Source organism: Lepidochelys kempii, chromosome 16, assembly GCF_965140285.1.
Source record: "Lepidochelys kempii isolate rLepKem1 chromosome 16, rLepKem1.hap1, whole genome shotgun sequence".
Lineage (NCBI taxonomy): Eukaryota > Metazoa > Chordata > Testudines > Cheloniidae > Lepidochelys > Lepidochelys kempii.
In genome coordinates, this window is record NC_136395.1 from 15,241,640 (window position 1) to 15,257,341 (window position 15,702).

A 15,702-nucleotide genomic window follows, 5' to 3' on the forward strand; every position below is an offset into this window, starting at 1 on the left:
CACTAGATTGGGACTTGGAAAAACTGAGTTCCATTCCCAGTTCTGTCACAGGTTCCATTTGTGGCCTTAGAGAAATTAAGTTACTTGCCTCTGCTTAATTCTCCCTTTCTACCTCCCTGATCTGTCTTGTCTACTAGACTAAGTGCTTCAGAGTAGAAACCAGCCTACTCCATTTATGTAGTGTCTAGCACAACAGAGCCCCAATTTCATTCAGGGCCCCTGACCGTTGTGTAATAAAAATAAATGACCATTTCTTATCTGACTTAGCAGAAGCTAGTATAGGAGGAGGCCAACAAAGCCTAGCTTGGCTCACCTCAAACTCCTGAAGATCCCACTTAGGCAGTGATGGAGGCCACATCTGGCAGATACATTCAAGGCAGCATCTCAGAAAGGAAATGCAAAAATACCCATCAATCTAGGTAGAAAAGCAGACAGTAAAAGTAAGAAGCTGAAAGGAAGCATAAGGAAAGAAGGATGAGTAGTTAAAAGCTTTGACATTATTACAAATTGATTTATTTAATATTGAGGGGTTAATTAATTAAAGAACTATGGACAGTTAATGGTGCAAAATAGATAAGGCCTTAAGCAGTAACAATAGTCTCATCAGCAAGGAATAAGGAAGCAACAGTATAAAGGAAGTTGAAGCCATTACACCGCATTAGCAAGCAGGCACATCCCATCCACTGATGAGTACAATTGGGGTGGGGAAGGGGAGCAGCAGGGAAAGTTTTCCATTAATGATGTAGCAAGTTGCTGAACTCCAATTCACCCCATTTGCTCCCCCTTTTATAAAATACTTTTTGTGAATATTTGTGCAACCAGCATTCTGTCCGTATGAATGTTCAAGGGAAATTAATTTCAGTTGATGCAAACAGAAACCAATTATTAGAAAATGATTTTGTCTATAGATCTGTTTAAAGGGCTTTTTACATTCTGTCAACACACCCCATAAACCAAAAATGAATTTAGCCTTATGTTAGAAGTTTAACAGAACAGCACCTCTCATTGCTTCATCACTAAGCAAACAGAACATTGGCCAAGTCAGGTACACGTCGCCAGCAAATTCCTGGATTCTGAGGTACATTTGGGAAATCTGAGATTTGGAGTCATGAATGTCTATAAATACAGATACCTGTGTTGAGATGAGAAGCTTCAGCTGGTGAGTTTGATTCCACTGCTTCTCACTTCCCTTCAAAAAGAAATCATGGCACTGACCTGCATTGCAATTATTCTTGGTTTAGCACATCTCCTTACTGCTAAACCCCTGGATTGTGAGCCTCTAGTTCCAGAAACCCTTGACAATGCAACAATGACCAAGGTAAGAAGTGCCCTTAGAAGGGCCTCAACTTTGATGCTTATATTCTAGATGGGGCACTCAGAGGTTCATTAAGGACCTGTCCTAGACTAAGGCACAGGCCAGGCATGCAGGCAAGGGAACCATTTAGTAAAATTAACCATATAGTCAGGCTTTAATCTTACAAGCTGAGTAGTATTTATACCTCATCAGTACCCGCTGAAATATAAATTACTGAATGGAAACTGGGCAACAGCATGGTGTGCACCGCAGGTTTTAATCCAAGACCTGGAGATGTCTGGATTCCAAGTGATAGACCCAGGAGGGAACCCTTAGAAATTAGAGGAAGACCATTTGACAGAGCACCTCAATCCATTGGATTGGTCCCTGAGGAACATTTACTAAGTGCCTTCCCCACCTACTTTTAAACATACCAAGCGATGGGGATTCCAGGAGCCTGGGCCTCTTCCCAAAAAAGTATCCTTGAAACCTTAGAGCCCTCAGCATCCTAATGTTCATGCCACTTATTTTACTGGGGATTCTTAATAAATCTCTCTCTGAAGTGATGCCAGTGACTGTGGAATCAATGTGAAGAGAGTGCGACAATGGCAGCTAAAGTCAACGCTTACAGTCTGGAAACTCAGGTGGAACGCTGCCCTCTGCAGATATAGGGAAAAAAAGCCAGCATAAAACCAATCGACCTCCTTCCCCATTCTGTGAGCCACTCACAGCCCTAACAGGTTAGCTCTTGCAGATGAAGGATGCCTGCAGGGCAGCTGGCTCCTGTCTTTACAGAGTTCATGAAGGGGCTCCACAAGAGGAGCTTACAGATGCTTCCAGTTTTCTAAAATGATGCCAGCAGTTCCAGCCATATTTTGTTGGCATCAGCTCCTTACCAGGGAACATGAATGCCCCCCTCTCCTCTTGTACCATGTGCTGCCACAGCTGTCACTATGTCTTCTTTTTACTGTCCACTTTCTTTACATTTCTCCACTGCTTAATTTGTCCCAGGGCTGAGCCCCGGCACCACTGGGCATCCCATGTCAGTTATGAAAGTAAAAAAATTGCTTGATCCCCAGCAACCTCCTACATTACATGTCTCCTTTCCCATCTCTTCTCTGCCATTTGGTCTTTTTTGTGTCCCCTCTTCCTTTTGATTTCTTATTCTTTTTTGTTCGTTTGCCTGTTTTTGCCAACTCTTCTCCCTACCCCCCAACCCATAGCTCTGATTCCCCCTCCCTACTTCATCAGCCAGCAGACAACACACCTTGCTAATGGGAGTGGGGCATAGTTGCCATCCAATCCAGAGCTAAGTGCCATGGGAGCAAAGGAGAGGAGTTTAGCAGAGTGAGCTGCCAGCTGAGCCTGAACCCCTGTACACATGAGCTGTTCCCACAGCCAGCTGCATTACACAAGGCAGTAGGGAGGGAAGGTGGAGGACTTTCAAGGAGCTACCATCCTCTTTGCTGGTGGACGAGGCAGCATGTTTATTCCATGGGGGGTGGTATCTGGCATCTTTCCCTTCTCCTGGGCATGTGGTCTAGCACAACCTCTCCCCCCAAGTTTGAAAACAGTGTATTACTGTTACCCCACCTAGAATACTCACCACGACTTTGGGACAAATGGGTAGCATGGTACTGGCCTAGGGTCACATACGTAGGCTAGAGCATTGCACAGAGTGCTTTGATGGCGTAAGAAGGTTGTTGTGGTTTTTCAGCACCTTGATCCTCTTTCAAGGGAAGCTTTAGTTCCACCAGGTAAGAAGAGGCTATCACCACCAGCTGTGAGAAAAGCTTGGGTAACTGGCAATCTGCCATAAAACTTACTGCCACAAAAAAATAGGTCTATTTAAGTTGTAAGTTCAGGAGAGAGACCATTCTCCTCTGTGTCCGTACAGTGACTTGTACAAGAGGGGCCCTGATCCTGACTGGGACCAATACACAATCCAAATAAATAATTACACATACACACATGCTGAGGCTTATAGGGTCTCCTAACAATTTGTTTCTTTTTCTTCCCTCCTCATCTTCACAGCTGCTGGGCAAATGGTTCTACATTGTTGGGGCCTCTCAGCACCCACGCACCCTAAAGGAGATGGAATTGATAAAGAATGCTTATTACTTCATATACCCTAGCAGCCATCAAGACAACTTCCCCGTCACACAAGTCATGAAACTGTAAGAGCATTTACAACACAGACCTTACTGACAGTGACATGCTCCCTTACTCAGGGAAAACATTTACACAAACATTTTCCTCAGTAGGACCAGGCTACCAGGAACTACCATTAATGAAACAATGTGCAAAGTCTTTCTTGCAGTGTGACTCTTACCTATGCTTGAAGATCCCTGACTCACGCTGAGGTTGCATATGGCTATTCCATGCTTATCCAGACCACTACCAGGAGCCACCGTGCAGCCTTCCCTAACTCCATCTCTTCCTCTTAGGCCTTCTCATTCATAGTCATCCCTGATCTCCTGGACAGCAGGCTCCACTATTGTCTCACGGAGCACCTTTGGCCTGCATTGAACGTGTTCTATATCTGGGCAAGGGCCATTAAAATCCAGGGCTGTCAATCCTGCATCAAATCCTATTCTCATACACACAAAGTGCTACTCTGGAACAGAAGGGTGGATTTAGCTACCCTGACAATCCCTTCAGATTTCCCTCAGTTGACTGGGGGTGCTAATGTAATATACATACAGAAAGTTTGTGTGCAGTTCTGTGTTTGATAGAGGCATGTAATTCACATTGGCTAACAGAATTTAACCCAGAGAGCCATAGAGCATCACCCCCTGTGGTTAGTCCACTGATTAATCTCTTCCCCTTTAGGAAGGACAAGTGTGTGGTGGACAACTCCAGTTACATTTCAGTCATCTGGGACAATTTTACAATGATCCTGCACGGTAAGAATCCAGAGATGCTAAGGAGAAAAGCACAAATGTCCAGTGCATCCTATTGGGAAGGGTGGATTGAGTTGTGGTTGGAGAGGTAGGAAGGTTTTTGTCCTACATTTCACTTTCTCATTTCTACCACACATTTATCTGGTCCCACAGCAGAGTTGCATAACTAATCTGAATCCAGAGGTCAGCTTCCCCCACTTGGCAAGGAATAATTTCCTCTCCTCGTGGGCAATTCTTTGCAACATTCTCATTACAGTGATAGAAGGATTTGTCTGTATCAGGTCATTTCTGTAGCCAGTAGTGGCCTCCATATGCAACAAACACACAGAACTGCCAAAGCTGATCATTCTGCTACAGCTAACACTAGTTTCCAAAAGGGTTTAGCCTGCAGGCGTGAAGGGGTCAGCACAGAGACATAGGTCTGCCAAGCCACATCTAGGTCCGTATGAGATGAGTTTTTTATACCTATACACAGTACCACCAAATCACAGAATACAGTCAAATGTCCTTGTAGGTTTATATTACACTTCTCCTGAGATTTTGGACCGAATACTCTAACCACCCCTTGTGCCTGTTCTCCTGAAGGGCCAAACGAAACTGGCATAGCACAACTTATCAAGAGCCGCTCCGAAGACACTATGACACTATACCACATTGATGGGACCCACAAAGGGTTATCGATCTCGGGTAAGTAAAGCACATCCCCGCACCAGAAAAGGACCTAGATAGCCAGAGATGCTCTATGTAGCCCCTGTTACGACAGCATCTCACAAACCCCCTGCAAAGTAGAGCTGTTCAGTTATCCCCATTTTACAGGGAAGGAACTGAGGGACAGAGTAAATTAAGTACCTTGCCCAAAGGCACACAAGAAGATCCTGGAACTGAATGCAGGTCTCTCAAGGACCAGTGCCCTAAACTGAAAGAGCATCCTTCCTTCTGTTCTGCTCCTAGAAAAGTGGCTGCAGGACCCAAGAAAGAGAAAGGCAGGGACAGAGCATGAAAATTAAGTAGCTGACTAGTCTGGCCTGGGCAGGAACTGTGGCTGATTCTAGATCTTTTAAAGCACTGTGTATATGCTTAACAACAATTATCTAGGTCCTAGGATAAAAAGATTATGGCCAGGAGGGTAAATATTAAAACCTCGGAATCAGTTTTGATTTTAGGGACACCCCATAACTCTTTCCATCTCCCACTGGAGATGGGCTGACCAGACAAATCTCTTCTATCCCCTCCCCCACCCAATAATAATAATAATAGGGGAAATAGAGGGTCCCAACAAAGAAGAATAAAGAGGGGATGCAGCTCCCTTAGCTCAAGGGGGAGAGGTACATGCTTTTGAGTAGGAGATCTGAGTACTACTCTTTGTTGCTGTGAAAGCTTCAAACAAACCGTAGGTACAATGCAGCTACTATACCTCCTAAAACCAACTCTGCCAAATGATTTTCTGCAATTTAGTATTGCATCTTTCAAAACAGCCCGGGCCCAAAACATGAGCACAGAGCAGCTGGAAGAATTCAAAACTCAAGTGGCATGCCTTGGATTGAAGGAAGAGGAAACATTCTATTCTCTAGATAAGGTAAAGATCAACATGGGGTTCCTATGAGAGTTATCAAGCCATCTTTAGAGCTTCAGAATCACACTGAAATTGGAATCAAAATTAAATGCTCCAGCCTCCTCCCTGAAAAGAGGCTTAAAAAAAAGAAAGAAGAAGTTTAGTAACCCAAAGCAAACCCCAACACGTAACATATTCAAGAGTATGCACTGCACCACGATGATATGATATAATGAATGGGCTAGTGAGCCATCCACTGCCCTTTAATTAATGGAATCAAAACTGCTCAACCATCTGCTATAGCAGGGGTGGGCAGGCAAACTTTTTGGCCTGAGGGCCACATCAGGTTTCAGAAATTGTATGGAGGGCCGATTAGGGGAGGTGCTGTCTTCCCAAACAGCCAGGTGTGGCCTGGCCCCCCACCCCCTATACAACCCCCCTGCTTCTCGCCCCCCTGACGGCTCCCCCAGGACCCCTGCCCCATCCAATCCCCCCAGGACCCCTGCCCCATCAACCCCCACCCCCCGCTCTCTGTCCCCCAACCGCCCCCAGACCCCCCACGCCCCCCCATCCAACACCCCCTCTCCTGCCTGACTGCCCCCCCGGGACCCCCACCCCATCCAACCACCCCTTCTCCCTGACTGCCCCCGGAATTCCTGCCCCCATTTCCCGCCCTCTGACCGGCCTGACCCCATCCACAACCCCAGCCCCTGCCCTCTATCCAACCCCCCTCCCTGCCCCCTTACCACGCTGCCTGGAGCACCGCTGGCTGGCGGCGCAGCTGCTCCAGGACAGGAAGCCACGCACCACGCAGCGCAGAGCACCGGGTCAGGCCGGGCTCTGCAGCTGCACTGCCCCAGGAGCTTGCAGCCCCGCCTCCCAGAGCATTGCTCCAGCAGCTTCAGGAGCAGAAGGTGCGGGGGAGGAGGGACCAGGGGCAAGCCTCCCGGGCCAGGAGCTCAGGGGCTGGGCAGAACGGGCCCACGGGCCGTAGTTTGCCCACCTCTGTACTGTAGAACTTATACTGGTAACCCCAGTGGAGACTCTCCTGTAGCTCCGAGTTAGAAGGAGGGTCTAAGCTAGCTGTCCTCATGAAATGTCAAGTGTGCACCATAGGGACAACCATGACGTTCCCTAATGGCCACAAACGTATTCACAGCAAGTATAATATAAACCAGAAAGAATACAGGAGCAAACCGTCTACCCCCATGCCTTGATAGGAATTAAACAGAGAGAACTTTAGCTGCACAGACCCCTTCCCCAAAAGAGACATAAACCTCACAGTTATTGTAAAACCAATAGGTACTGACCATGTACTGGGCTGGTGTTAGATCAGAGTCCTTCCCTTCCAAACTGCCTAATCCTTGGCTTCCTTGGGGAAGTGCCACCAGACTCCACATTCACCAGTCCATTCCTTAAACCTCTCAAGTCTTTTGGAATCCTGTCAGGTTTAAACACCACCATAGTGAAAACTGAGATTGCCAAACCCAGGGCCTCCAAAAACATTGAGCCAGCACGCCATGATCAAGGCCAGACATACTCAGGCCCATTTAATAAATGCTTCTTCCTTCCCTCTGAGCAGCCAGCTCTCCCCAGTAGCTGGCTGGGGCAGCTGCTAGCCCTTAATGAGCTAACAATAGGCAATGCAAACCCACACAAGGAATACTGCATTTTAACAGCTTCTCTCTCTTCTCCCAGCGAAGGGGTTTCGCCTTTAATATTCACCTCAATTTGCTTGCTTGACAAAAATCTTCGCTGCTGAGCAAGCATATTGTTCATATTCCCGAAGCAGCAATGAGCAAGTCCACAGCCTAGCTGAAGCAATGTAAATCTTTAAATAGAGAGAAACGTTCCTGCGACACAACTTCTTGCCCTAGAGGCTGCTGAAGTTGACACTATTTTAGCCTTTTGGGGATTCTAGTGTGTTAGGCAGGAGGAATTTGAAAATGCACAAGAAATACTGCTAGTTTTGCTGTAAGAAAATCCTGTACTACTAAGAGCACATTTTACACACGCGATACTGACTCTCACTCTTGTTCATCTCTGTAGGATCTGTGTCCTATGGAAGAAGAAAGATGACAAAAAGCACTCAGTTGAACTGGTAGAACCATCACTGGGGTAACACACATTTCCACAGCAACGTTGCTCTCCACACTGGATATCAGCAGTTGTTAATTCTCTTCCACCTGTTTAGCCACTGAAGGATCTCCCCTTGTTGCATCTGACCATGTGGTTTCTTTGGCACAAACTACTGACATTTTCATTTTCTGTGTTCTGCACCTTTACATTTCTAAGCACTCTTCACGCATGCAGAGCTCAGCAACCATTTGTTCTCAGCTCTTAGTGCAGACTTTCACAAAGGAGACCCACACACTATGCTCTCTCCTGAAGACTTTACTTTCATTCTTTCTTGTTGATTTAAAAATAAAGATAAATCTGACTGACAGTAAATGTTTGCTATCTGAGTATGGCAAAAACAAATACCAGCTTTTTTTTCCCTACAGTAAAGGTCTTGTACTGACATCTGCCCCTTCAAGCAGCACTTACTATGCCCCAAAATAATATACAAATGCACACACCTTTAAATTTTCTATAAAACAACTGTAACATGGCTGAATGATAACATCACCCTTTTTTTCCCCCCCGAGTGGCATCATAACACTTAGGGACAAATCCTGAGTTATTGGCTGTTCACTACCAAGCCAGCAGTGCCATAGTAATGGGCCATGAGAAAGCTGTCATTTTCTTCTGTGATAGAGGCAAAGGAGATGGAAGAGACTTGGGTATGAATCAAAATTGCAGACCAGATAAAAAGAAAGATTTCCTTTTGTCTTTTCTCTCCTGTCCCCTGTTTGGTTTCCCTGCTGTACAGCTTAGCTCCCCTACATGGGAACTAGGAACAGCAGCAGTGTTAGTTGGCAGTAAGGAACTGATCCAGCTCCCATTAGAAGTCAAGGGAAAGATTCCATTTTACTTCAGTGAGAGTTGGAACAGGCCCTAAAATCCCTGTCTCTCAGGTATCAGCTAAGAGGTAAGCTGGGGAAGGGCACAGCTGACTTAAAAGATTCCCGCCCTGCTTCAGTACGAGGTGTCACAATACTCCTACCCACTCACTCACTATATCCAAAAGCAGCGTTCATGGTCTCTGGCCATGTTGCCAGGAAAGCCAAAAACAATCCAGCACACTGTGCTCTTAAATCTGCCATCAATGCACAAAGGGGTGCACCCCCTGACCTTATCTAGCACCATCACAGGACTGCCCCAGAGATTCATGAATTCACAGGAATGAGCCAGATCTGAGAATGTCACTACACGATATCTGGTGCAACGCCATCAACTGTGATCACTCTGGCTGGTGCAACAGTCCTCAGTAGACTGTGTGTGACTGACTGATTGATGAACTGAGCGATGGATGCAGAGGAAACCTTTCAACTTGTTCTGAAATTTTACAAACTATAGCTTCAAAACTAAATGTTGATATTGTTTTAGGGCCTGATCTCGCAGTCTCCCATGCATAGAGGTTTCATTAACTTCAGTGGAACCTTCTCACGCAAAAGGCCAGGAGGATCAGAGTACATTAAAGATGAAAGGCACCCTGCAGGGTGGGGAACACACAGTGAGGAGAAAATGAAAATATTCCGTAGGACACATGCTCCAGGGCTCTGATGAGAATTCACACCTCACCCTTTTGAAGACAATGACACAGTACTGGAGTTCCATTTGGACTATGCCCATCACAGCCTGCACACACATGAGCTACCCTTGCTGGGGGAGTCACACTGTCTAACCACAATGTAACCAACACCCCGCACAGTTCCTTAGGGAATCATTACCAAGGCACAGTCAAGATTGCTTGTGTGACTTTAACTGTGAATTTTCCTTTCTTTTAAATTTTTGCAGTATTATAACCTTATTATTTCATCTCTTTTTAATGTTTGGGGATCATTATAAGGTTTGAAAGCCTGGAGTCAGTGATAGGAACTTTCAACAGAAAAATGCAGTATGACATGGAGTTTTGTTTCATCTGCAAACATGAAAAAGCTCAGAGCTGCCTATTTCACGCCACATTAAAGTGCAGAATTCAATGCAAAAGATACTTTTTTAAAATCATGGAAATTTCGCAGAAAAACGCCTCATTACTTAATCAAATACAATGTGGCACGAGTTTATTACATGTATATTTGTACAGTAGATTTACTCCCCCGAAAGTGGCAGGCTGATTTTTATAGAGATGAGGGTGAATAAAATAGATTCCTGTGCCCAGATGAGCAACTTCAGCCAGTGCATTTTATTCCACCTCCCTTCATGTGAAGCCCTGGCACTATGTTGGTCTACATTGCTGTTGTTCTCAGCTTAGCACATCTCCTCACTGCTCAACCTTTGGATTTTAAACTACTTCCACAAATACCCGATAACACCACAGCATTAAAGGTAGGAAAAGCCCTAGGTAGGGTCATGCTTCTTCTGGCAGTTACACCCCAGTTCCAAGCAAAGGCTGGACAACAACTGTACGGAGAAGACAGTTCACTAATGTCTTCATATCTGTTGTACAGAGTGCACAGCACCCAGAATTTACATCACAAAAATCTCTCAAATATAAAACCCTAGATAAAATACTAAGGCACCAGGCAAGACATCAGGAGACTGGTGCCTATGACTATTCCTGCCTCTTCTACAGACTTGCTGTGTGACTTTCGGTAAATGTCAGTCCCTGTGTGCCTCAGTTTCCCAGTGAATATTTCCCTACCACACAGAGAACTGAGAATTCAATACTTTGTCACCAGAAATTTCACAAACCCCACAACTTCTAACCAGGACTTCATTACGGATAGCAGAGTTCTCTTTTGCTTTGAAGGTTTCACCTTGCCCTACATCCAGGTAGCGACTCAGCAATGGGAAGAAAGGGGAGCAGCAGGATGGGAAATCAGTGTCAAATAGCCAATAGACTTCCAGTTGCAAAAATGGTTGTTGCAGAGCTTTGATTTCATTACACATTCCTTCCAATACGCACAGCCAGAGATGCATCCTGTGTTTATATTGCATCGCTGCCCCACTCATCACCAGAGCCACTACAGACTGACCCCCTGGATTTCACAGAAGGGATAAAATGGAGGATGAGCCATTATAGAATCTCTCCATTAATAAGGTTTTTAATTTCTACATACTGTATCTTTGAACTGGTTGGGCTGGTAAAATCCAATGGCCTCATCCTGCAGTGTGTGTGTGTTTCACTCCCACTGAAATCCATGAGCAGTGTGAGGAAGGACTGCAGGATCCGGAAGGTTACAGATTAAAAGAACCCTGCAGGAATGGAATATGCAAGGGGTAGAAAATGCAAACCAGGTGCTGAGTCACTGCCCTTTGGAGGAAATCCCAATCAGCCACATGTGAGGACAATGACACAGAACTGCAGTTCCAGCCCTGCCAGGGTTCAACCTATCTCAGCCTGTGTGCACGTAATTGGGCCCACTCACTTTTGCAACGTATGATATCAAAGTCCTTTTTGCAGTGGAACCAAAGACCCTCACAGATATCTTTCAGAGAACCACCTTAAAGTAGCATGTCACATGCATTAGCTCAAAGCCAGTGTTTAGGCCAAATTAAAGCTCAGACTGCAGTGCAAATGATGCAGCTTTTATCTGGGAGATTTCCTGGAAAGGCACATCATTGCTTCATCTCCACACAAATGCTACACAGGCTGTCTCGGAGACATGCACCTAGCAGATTCGCCCTGACACAACTGGACAGTTGAACAGTTGCATAGAAATCTCTATACACAGATTCCTAAACTGAGACGTTTCAGTCAGAGGGATTACTCCCACACTCTCTCATCTCCCTTGAAGAGACGCCATGGCACTAGCCTGCATTGTTACGTTTCTCAGCTTGGCACATATCCTCAGTGCTATGCGCCTGCACTGTGAACTCCTGCTTCCACAAATCCCAGACAACACTACAGCATCCAAGGTAAGAAAAGCCTTGCAGAGGGTCTTGCTTCTTCTGGTGATTACACTCCAATTCCATGCAATGACCAGGCAGGAACTGGGCAGTGGGGACCATCCACTAAGATATTTGGGTCTTATGTTACAGGGTGAAGCACCCAAAGTTTACATCACAATATACTCCTCTCTCAAATATAAAACCCAAGATAAAAAGGTTAAAGTACAGGATTAGGAATCAGGAAACCTGGATTCTCTTTTTGTCTCTGCAGCAAACTATCTATGCATCTTCTATGCCTCGGTTTCCCCATTCGTAAAACGTGGACAATACTTCCCTATGTAGCAAACACTGATTTCAAGTACATTTGTCACCAAAATATCCCACGACTGTAAGCACTTAAGTACTATATTATGTCACAATATAAACAGTGAATATTAGCTGGTAAATTTATTTGAGCATAAGTTTTCATGACCATAACCCTAAGCTGTAGCTCACGAAAGCTTATGCTCAAATAAATTGGTTAGTCTCTAAGGTGCCACACGTCCTCCTTTTCTTTTTGCAAATACAGACTAACGCAGCTGCTACTCTGAAACCTGTCATTAGCCGGTAGTAGAACTGATGGAAAATGGGAAAGAATCCATATATGTTTTGACATATTCATAAATATTTTCAGTCCCATTGGATTTTGTAATAGCCCCGTTCTCTTTTCCCCCCCACCAAATTCCCCTGGGATTATATTTCAAAATCAGAATTTCAAACTCGAAAAGTTTCCAAAATAAATTAAAGTTTTAATGCAAAACAAATCCCACAATGTGACTTCACTGACCATTTAAAAGTGACACAAGGATGAAAGGGGGAAAAAAAAAAACCCGAAAAGCTACCTTAGAAAAACCAACACACTCAATATTTTTATCCACCTTAAAGAATGCTGTTTCTCTCTTTTGGCTACTCTTGCTAGTTTTAATGAGAGAACTTGCCGGGGCAAAACGCAGTACTACAGCAGAATATGAGAGCAAGACTTGTCACTGTAAAGACAAGTTTCAGAGTAGGAGCAGTGTTAGTCTGTATTCGCAAAAAGAAAAGGAGTACTTGTGAACTGTTGCTCAGGAAAGCTTATGTAAAGACAAGTCATTCATTTTCCCTCTTGGAACTCCATAAGAGTCCCTTATTCTATTCTCCTTCCCCCACCTCCCCCTTTATCTTCACAGCTGCTGGGGAAATGGTTCTACATAGCTGGTGCCTCTCAGTTCCCCTTTCACCTGCTGGAAATGGTGCTGATAGATAACGGTTATCTTGATGTGAACCCTACTGAGCAGGAGCAGGAGTTACTCATCAACCAGCATGTCACAGTGTAAGACTGTTCATTCTTCAATGCCTCCTTTTCTTCCCTTTGTCCATCTGCTCACCTATCTTATTTGTTTATACCATAAATTAGCATCACCTGAACAAAGAGGGAACAAGGGAACGTTTGTTAAAAGTTTCTCTATGTAATTTTTTCCTAGTGATCTGTATGTCTCTCTCTCCTCCCTCACTAGTTCACGTCTGACTAAGCCTCCTACTAACAGCACTACAAAAGTTTAATTTATCCTGCCATCTTATTATTATTTTGGGGAAGTTCTATGGCCTGTGTTACACAGCAAGTCAAACTAGATGATCACAATGGTCCCTTATAGCCTTGGAATCTATTGGTTTCGTATTTGTTTTTTTTTTCTTTCCGTTGGTTTTTCTGACCTCTTTCATGGTCCTTGCAGTCAGGTTAGATTCTTTCTTGTTCTCCTAATCAATCTCTGGCTAGGTACCCTGCATCCATATTAATGTACTAGACTGTCCCCTGCAACACAAAGACTGCCTGCTTATGCTGTATCTGCCAGACCATGGATGTTCATGCACGGTAAAAACAGCATTGGGCTGTACCATGAGCCAGGCATTGCAGCCCCATCTCTGCCTCGCTCTGTCCCTGGCCTCCGTAGATTGAATCCCTCCTATCCAAGCAACAGGTTCTATCATGGTCCTGGCAGGACCTCTTCATGTTTGCCCAGCCCTCCTCAGTTGCTTGTGCTCACTCTGACCTGTGGATAGATAGAGGCCATCAGTCTGGCACTAAACTCTCTTCCCCTCAGTCTTGCATATGTGAAACAGGTGGAAGAAGCTGGGCATATCCTGAGTGCCCTGCAGTATAAATACTTTGTATAAGTGTACCAATGTACCACACAATACACCAGTGTGTGTGTAATACACACAGACACTAGGCACTATATGAAGGCATGTAGCTCCCATCAGTTTATATAAATACCTTCCTGGGGAAAAAGAACAGGAGGACTTGTGGCACCTTAGAGACTAACCAATTTATTTGAGCATAAGCTTTCGTGGGCTACAGCTCACTTCATCGGATGCATTTTCCTGTGGAGAAAATACTGGGCACTAAAGGAATCTTTAATCTACCAGAGAAGGGCATAACAAGCATCAGTGGCTGGCCATCAAAGCCAGGAAATTCAAATTAGTGATAAGCTCCCCCCCCCCTTTTTCTTTTTAAACAAAGTGGGGGTGATTAACCACTGGAACAAACACTAAGGGAAGTGGTGGACTCCTCATATCTTGATGTCTTCATGTCAAGACTGGACACCTATCTAAAATATATACTTTTGTCAAACAAGTTATTGGGCTCAATGCAGGGGTAAACTGGGTGAAATTCTATGACTTGTCTTATACAGGAGGTAAGGCTAGAAGCTAGATGATCTAATAATGGTGCCTTCTGACCTTAAAAATCACTCTCTCTCTCTCTCTCTCAACTCTAATGGTAGAATTTGCCTCCAAGTGTCTCAAGACAGTAGAATCTTTACCCTCACCTCTGTAGTTATAGCATGTTCACCCCACCCCCCCTCTCTTTTTAGCAGGGACAAATGTTTCTCAAGCAACTCAACTTACCTTGAAGTCTCTATCAATAATGCCACACTGATCAAGTATGGTAAGAATCTGATGACAAGAGGGAAGCGGAGCACACAGAGGCATCATTATCTAAACATAGAGGAGGGCAAGTGGACAGGGGAGGGGGTCAGGAGTTTATAAATTAGTTTCTTGGGTGCATCTCATTTTCCATTGCACATTTGAAGCCTCAGTACAGGGAGGAATCAGGTAACCGAATCCACTGAGAACTTGAGGGACAGATTCACCCTTGGAATGATCCCCTCCTCATTGGGGCAGTTCTTTGCACCATTCTGAGAGAGATAAGATAGCAGTCAGAGAGCCATGCACAACCATTTATGGCTGAACACACCAAGGAATCATGAGCCAGCTGCATACATCCATGTTAGGATGAGGGCCAGGCATCTTTGGCTCCTTAAAATCCCAGGTCATTATCTAAAAGAAGACCAAAAAACTAAAGGCCTTGCATTGAAATCAATGGGAGATTTTCTCCCACTGACTGCTGGGAGTTGGACTGGGCCCTATAGAAGAAGCTACACCAGGAAAGGACTTTTCTGCACATGATCAGATCCCTGAGCAGATGGTAGCAAAACATGTATTCATCTGCAATCAGACCAATAAACTCTGTCCAGTGTTAGCAATTCTTGTAGGTTTATACCAGGTCTTGTTATACAGAATTGTGTCAAATTATATATTCTTACTGCTCCCCTTCCCAACCCCTGACTGTGTTTTCGCGAAGCCAAGAACCAGCGCATCATGGGGAAGCTTATGAACAGCAGTTCCAAAGAGATTTTCCTCATTCAATACCAGATGCATAAGGAGAAGAACTACACAGGATTGTATCTTTATGGTATGCAAACCCATTATAATATAACTTGAAGCTGTGATCTGAGGATATGAAGAAGCTTCACCCTCATATAATAAAACTACGTCAGAATTTTCAGTGTTGCCAGCTCTCATGATATTTGGTGGTTTTCTTGGAGCCCCAGCTGCTGGAGTTACAGAAATACATAAAAATTGGAGCCTCCATTTTAAAAAGTTTGTAGCCATTGTAGTCACAAACAAAAGCTTGAAAATATGACCCAAGTGCACCC

The 15,702-nt window shown here is 44.7% G+C and overlaps 1 protein-coding gene across 1 annotated transcript; it reads left to right on the forward strand.

Moving 5' to 3' along the window:
* Window positions 1-1,204: 1,204 nt before the first annotated feature.
* LOC140899218 (alpha-1-acid glycoprotein 1) lies at window positions 1,205-7,828 on the forward strand. Its single transcript, XM_073314285.1, has 6 exons — window positions 1,205-1,318; window positions 3,329-3,471; window positions 4,127-4,200; window positions 4,783-4,884; window positions 5,673-5,773; window positions 7,799-7,828. The coding sequence occupies exons 1-6, from the start codon at window positions 1,205-1,207 to the stop codon at window positions 7,826-7,828; spliced, it is 564 nt and encodes a 187-aa protein (XP_073170386.1).
* Window positions 7,829-15,702: the final 7,874 nt, after the last annotated feature.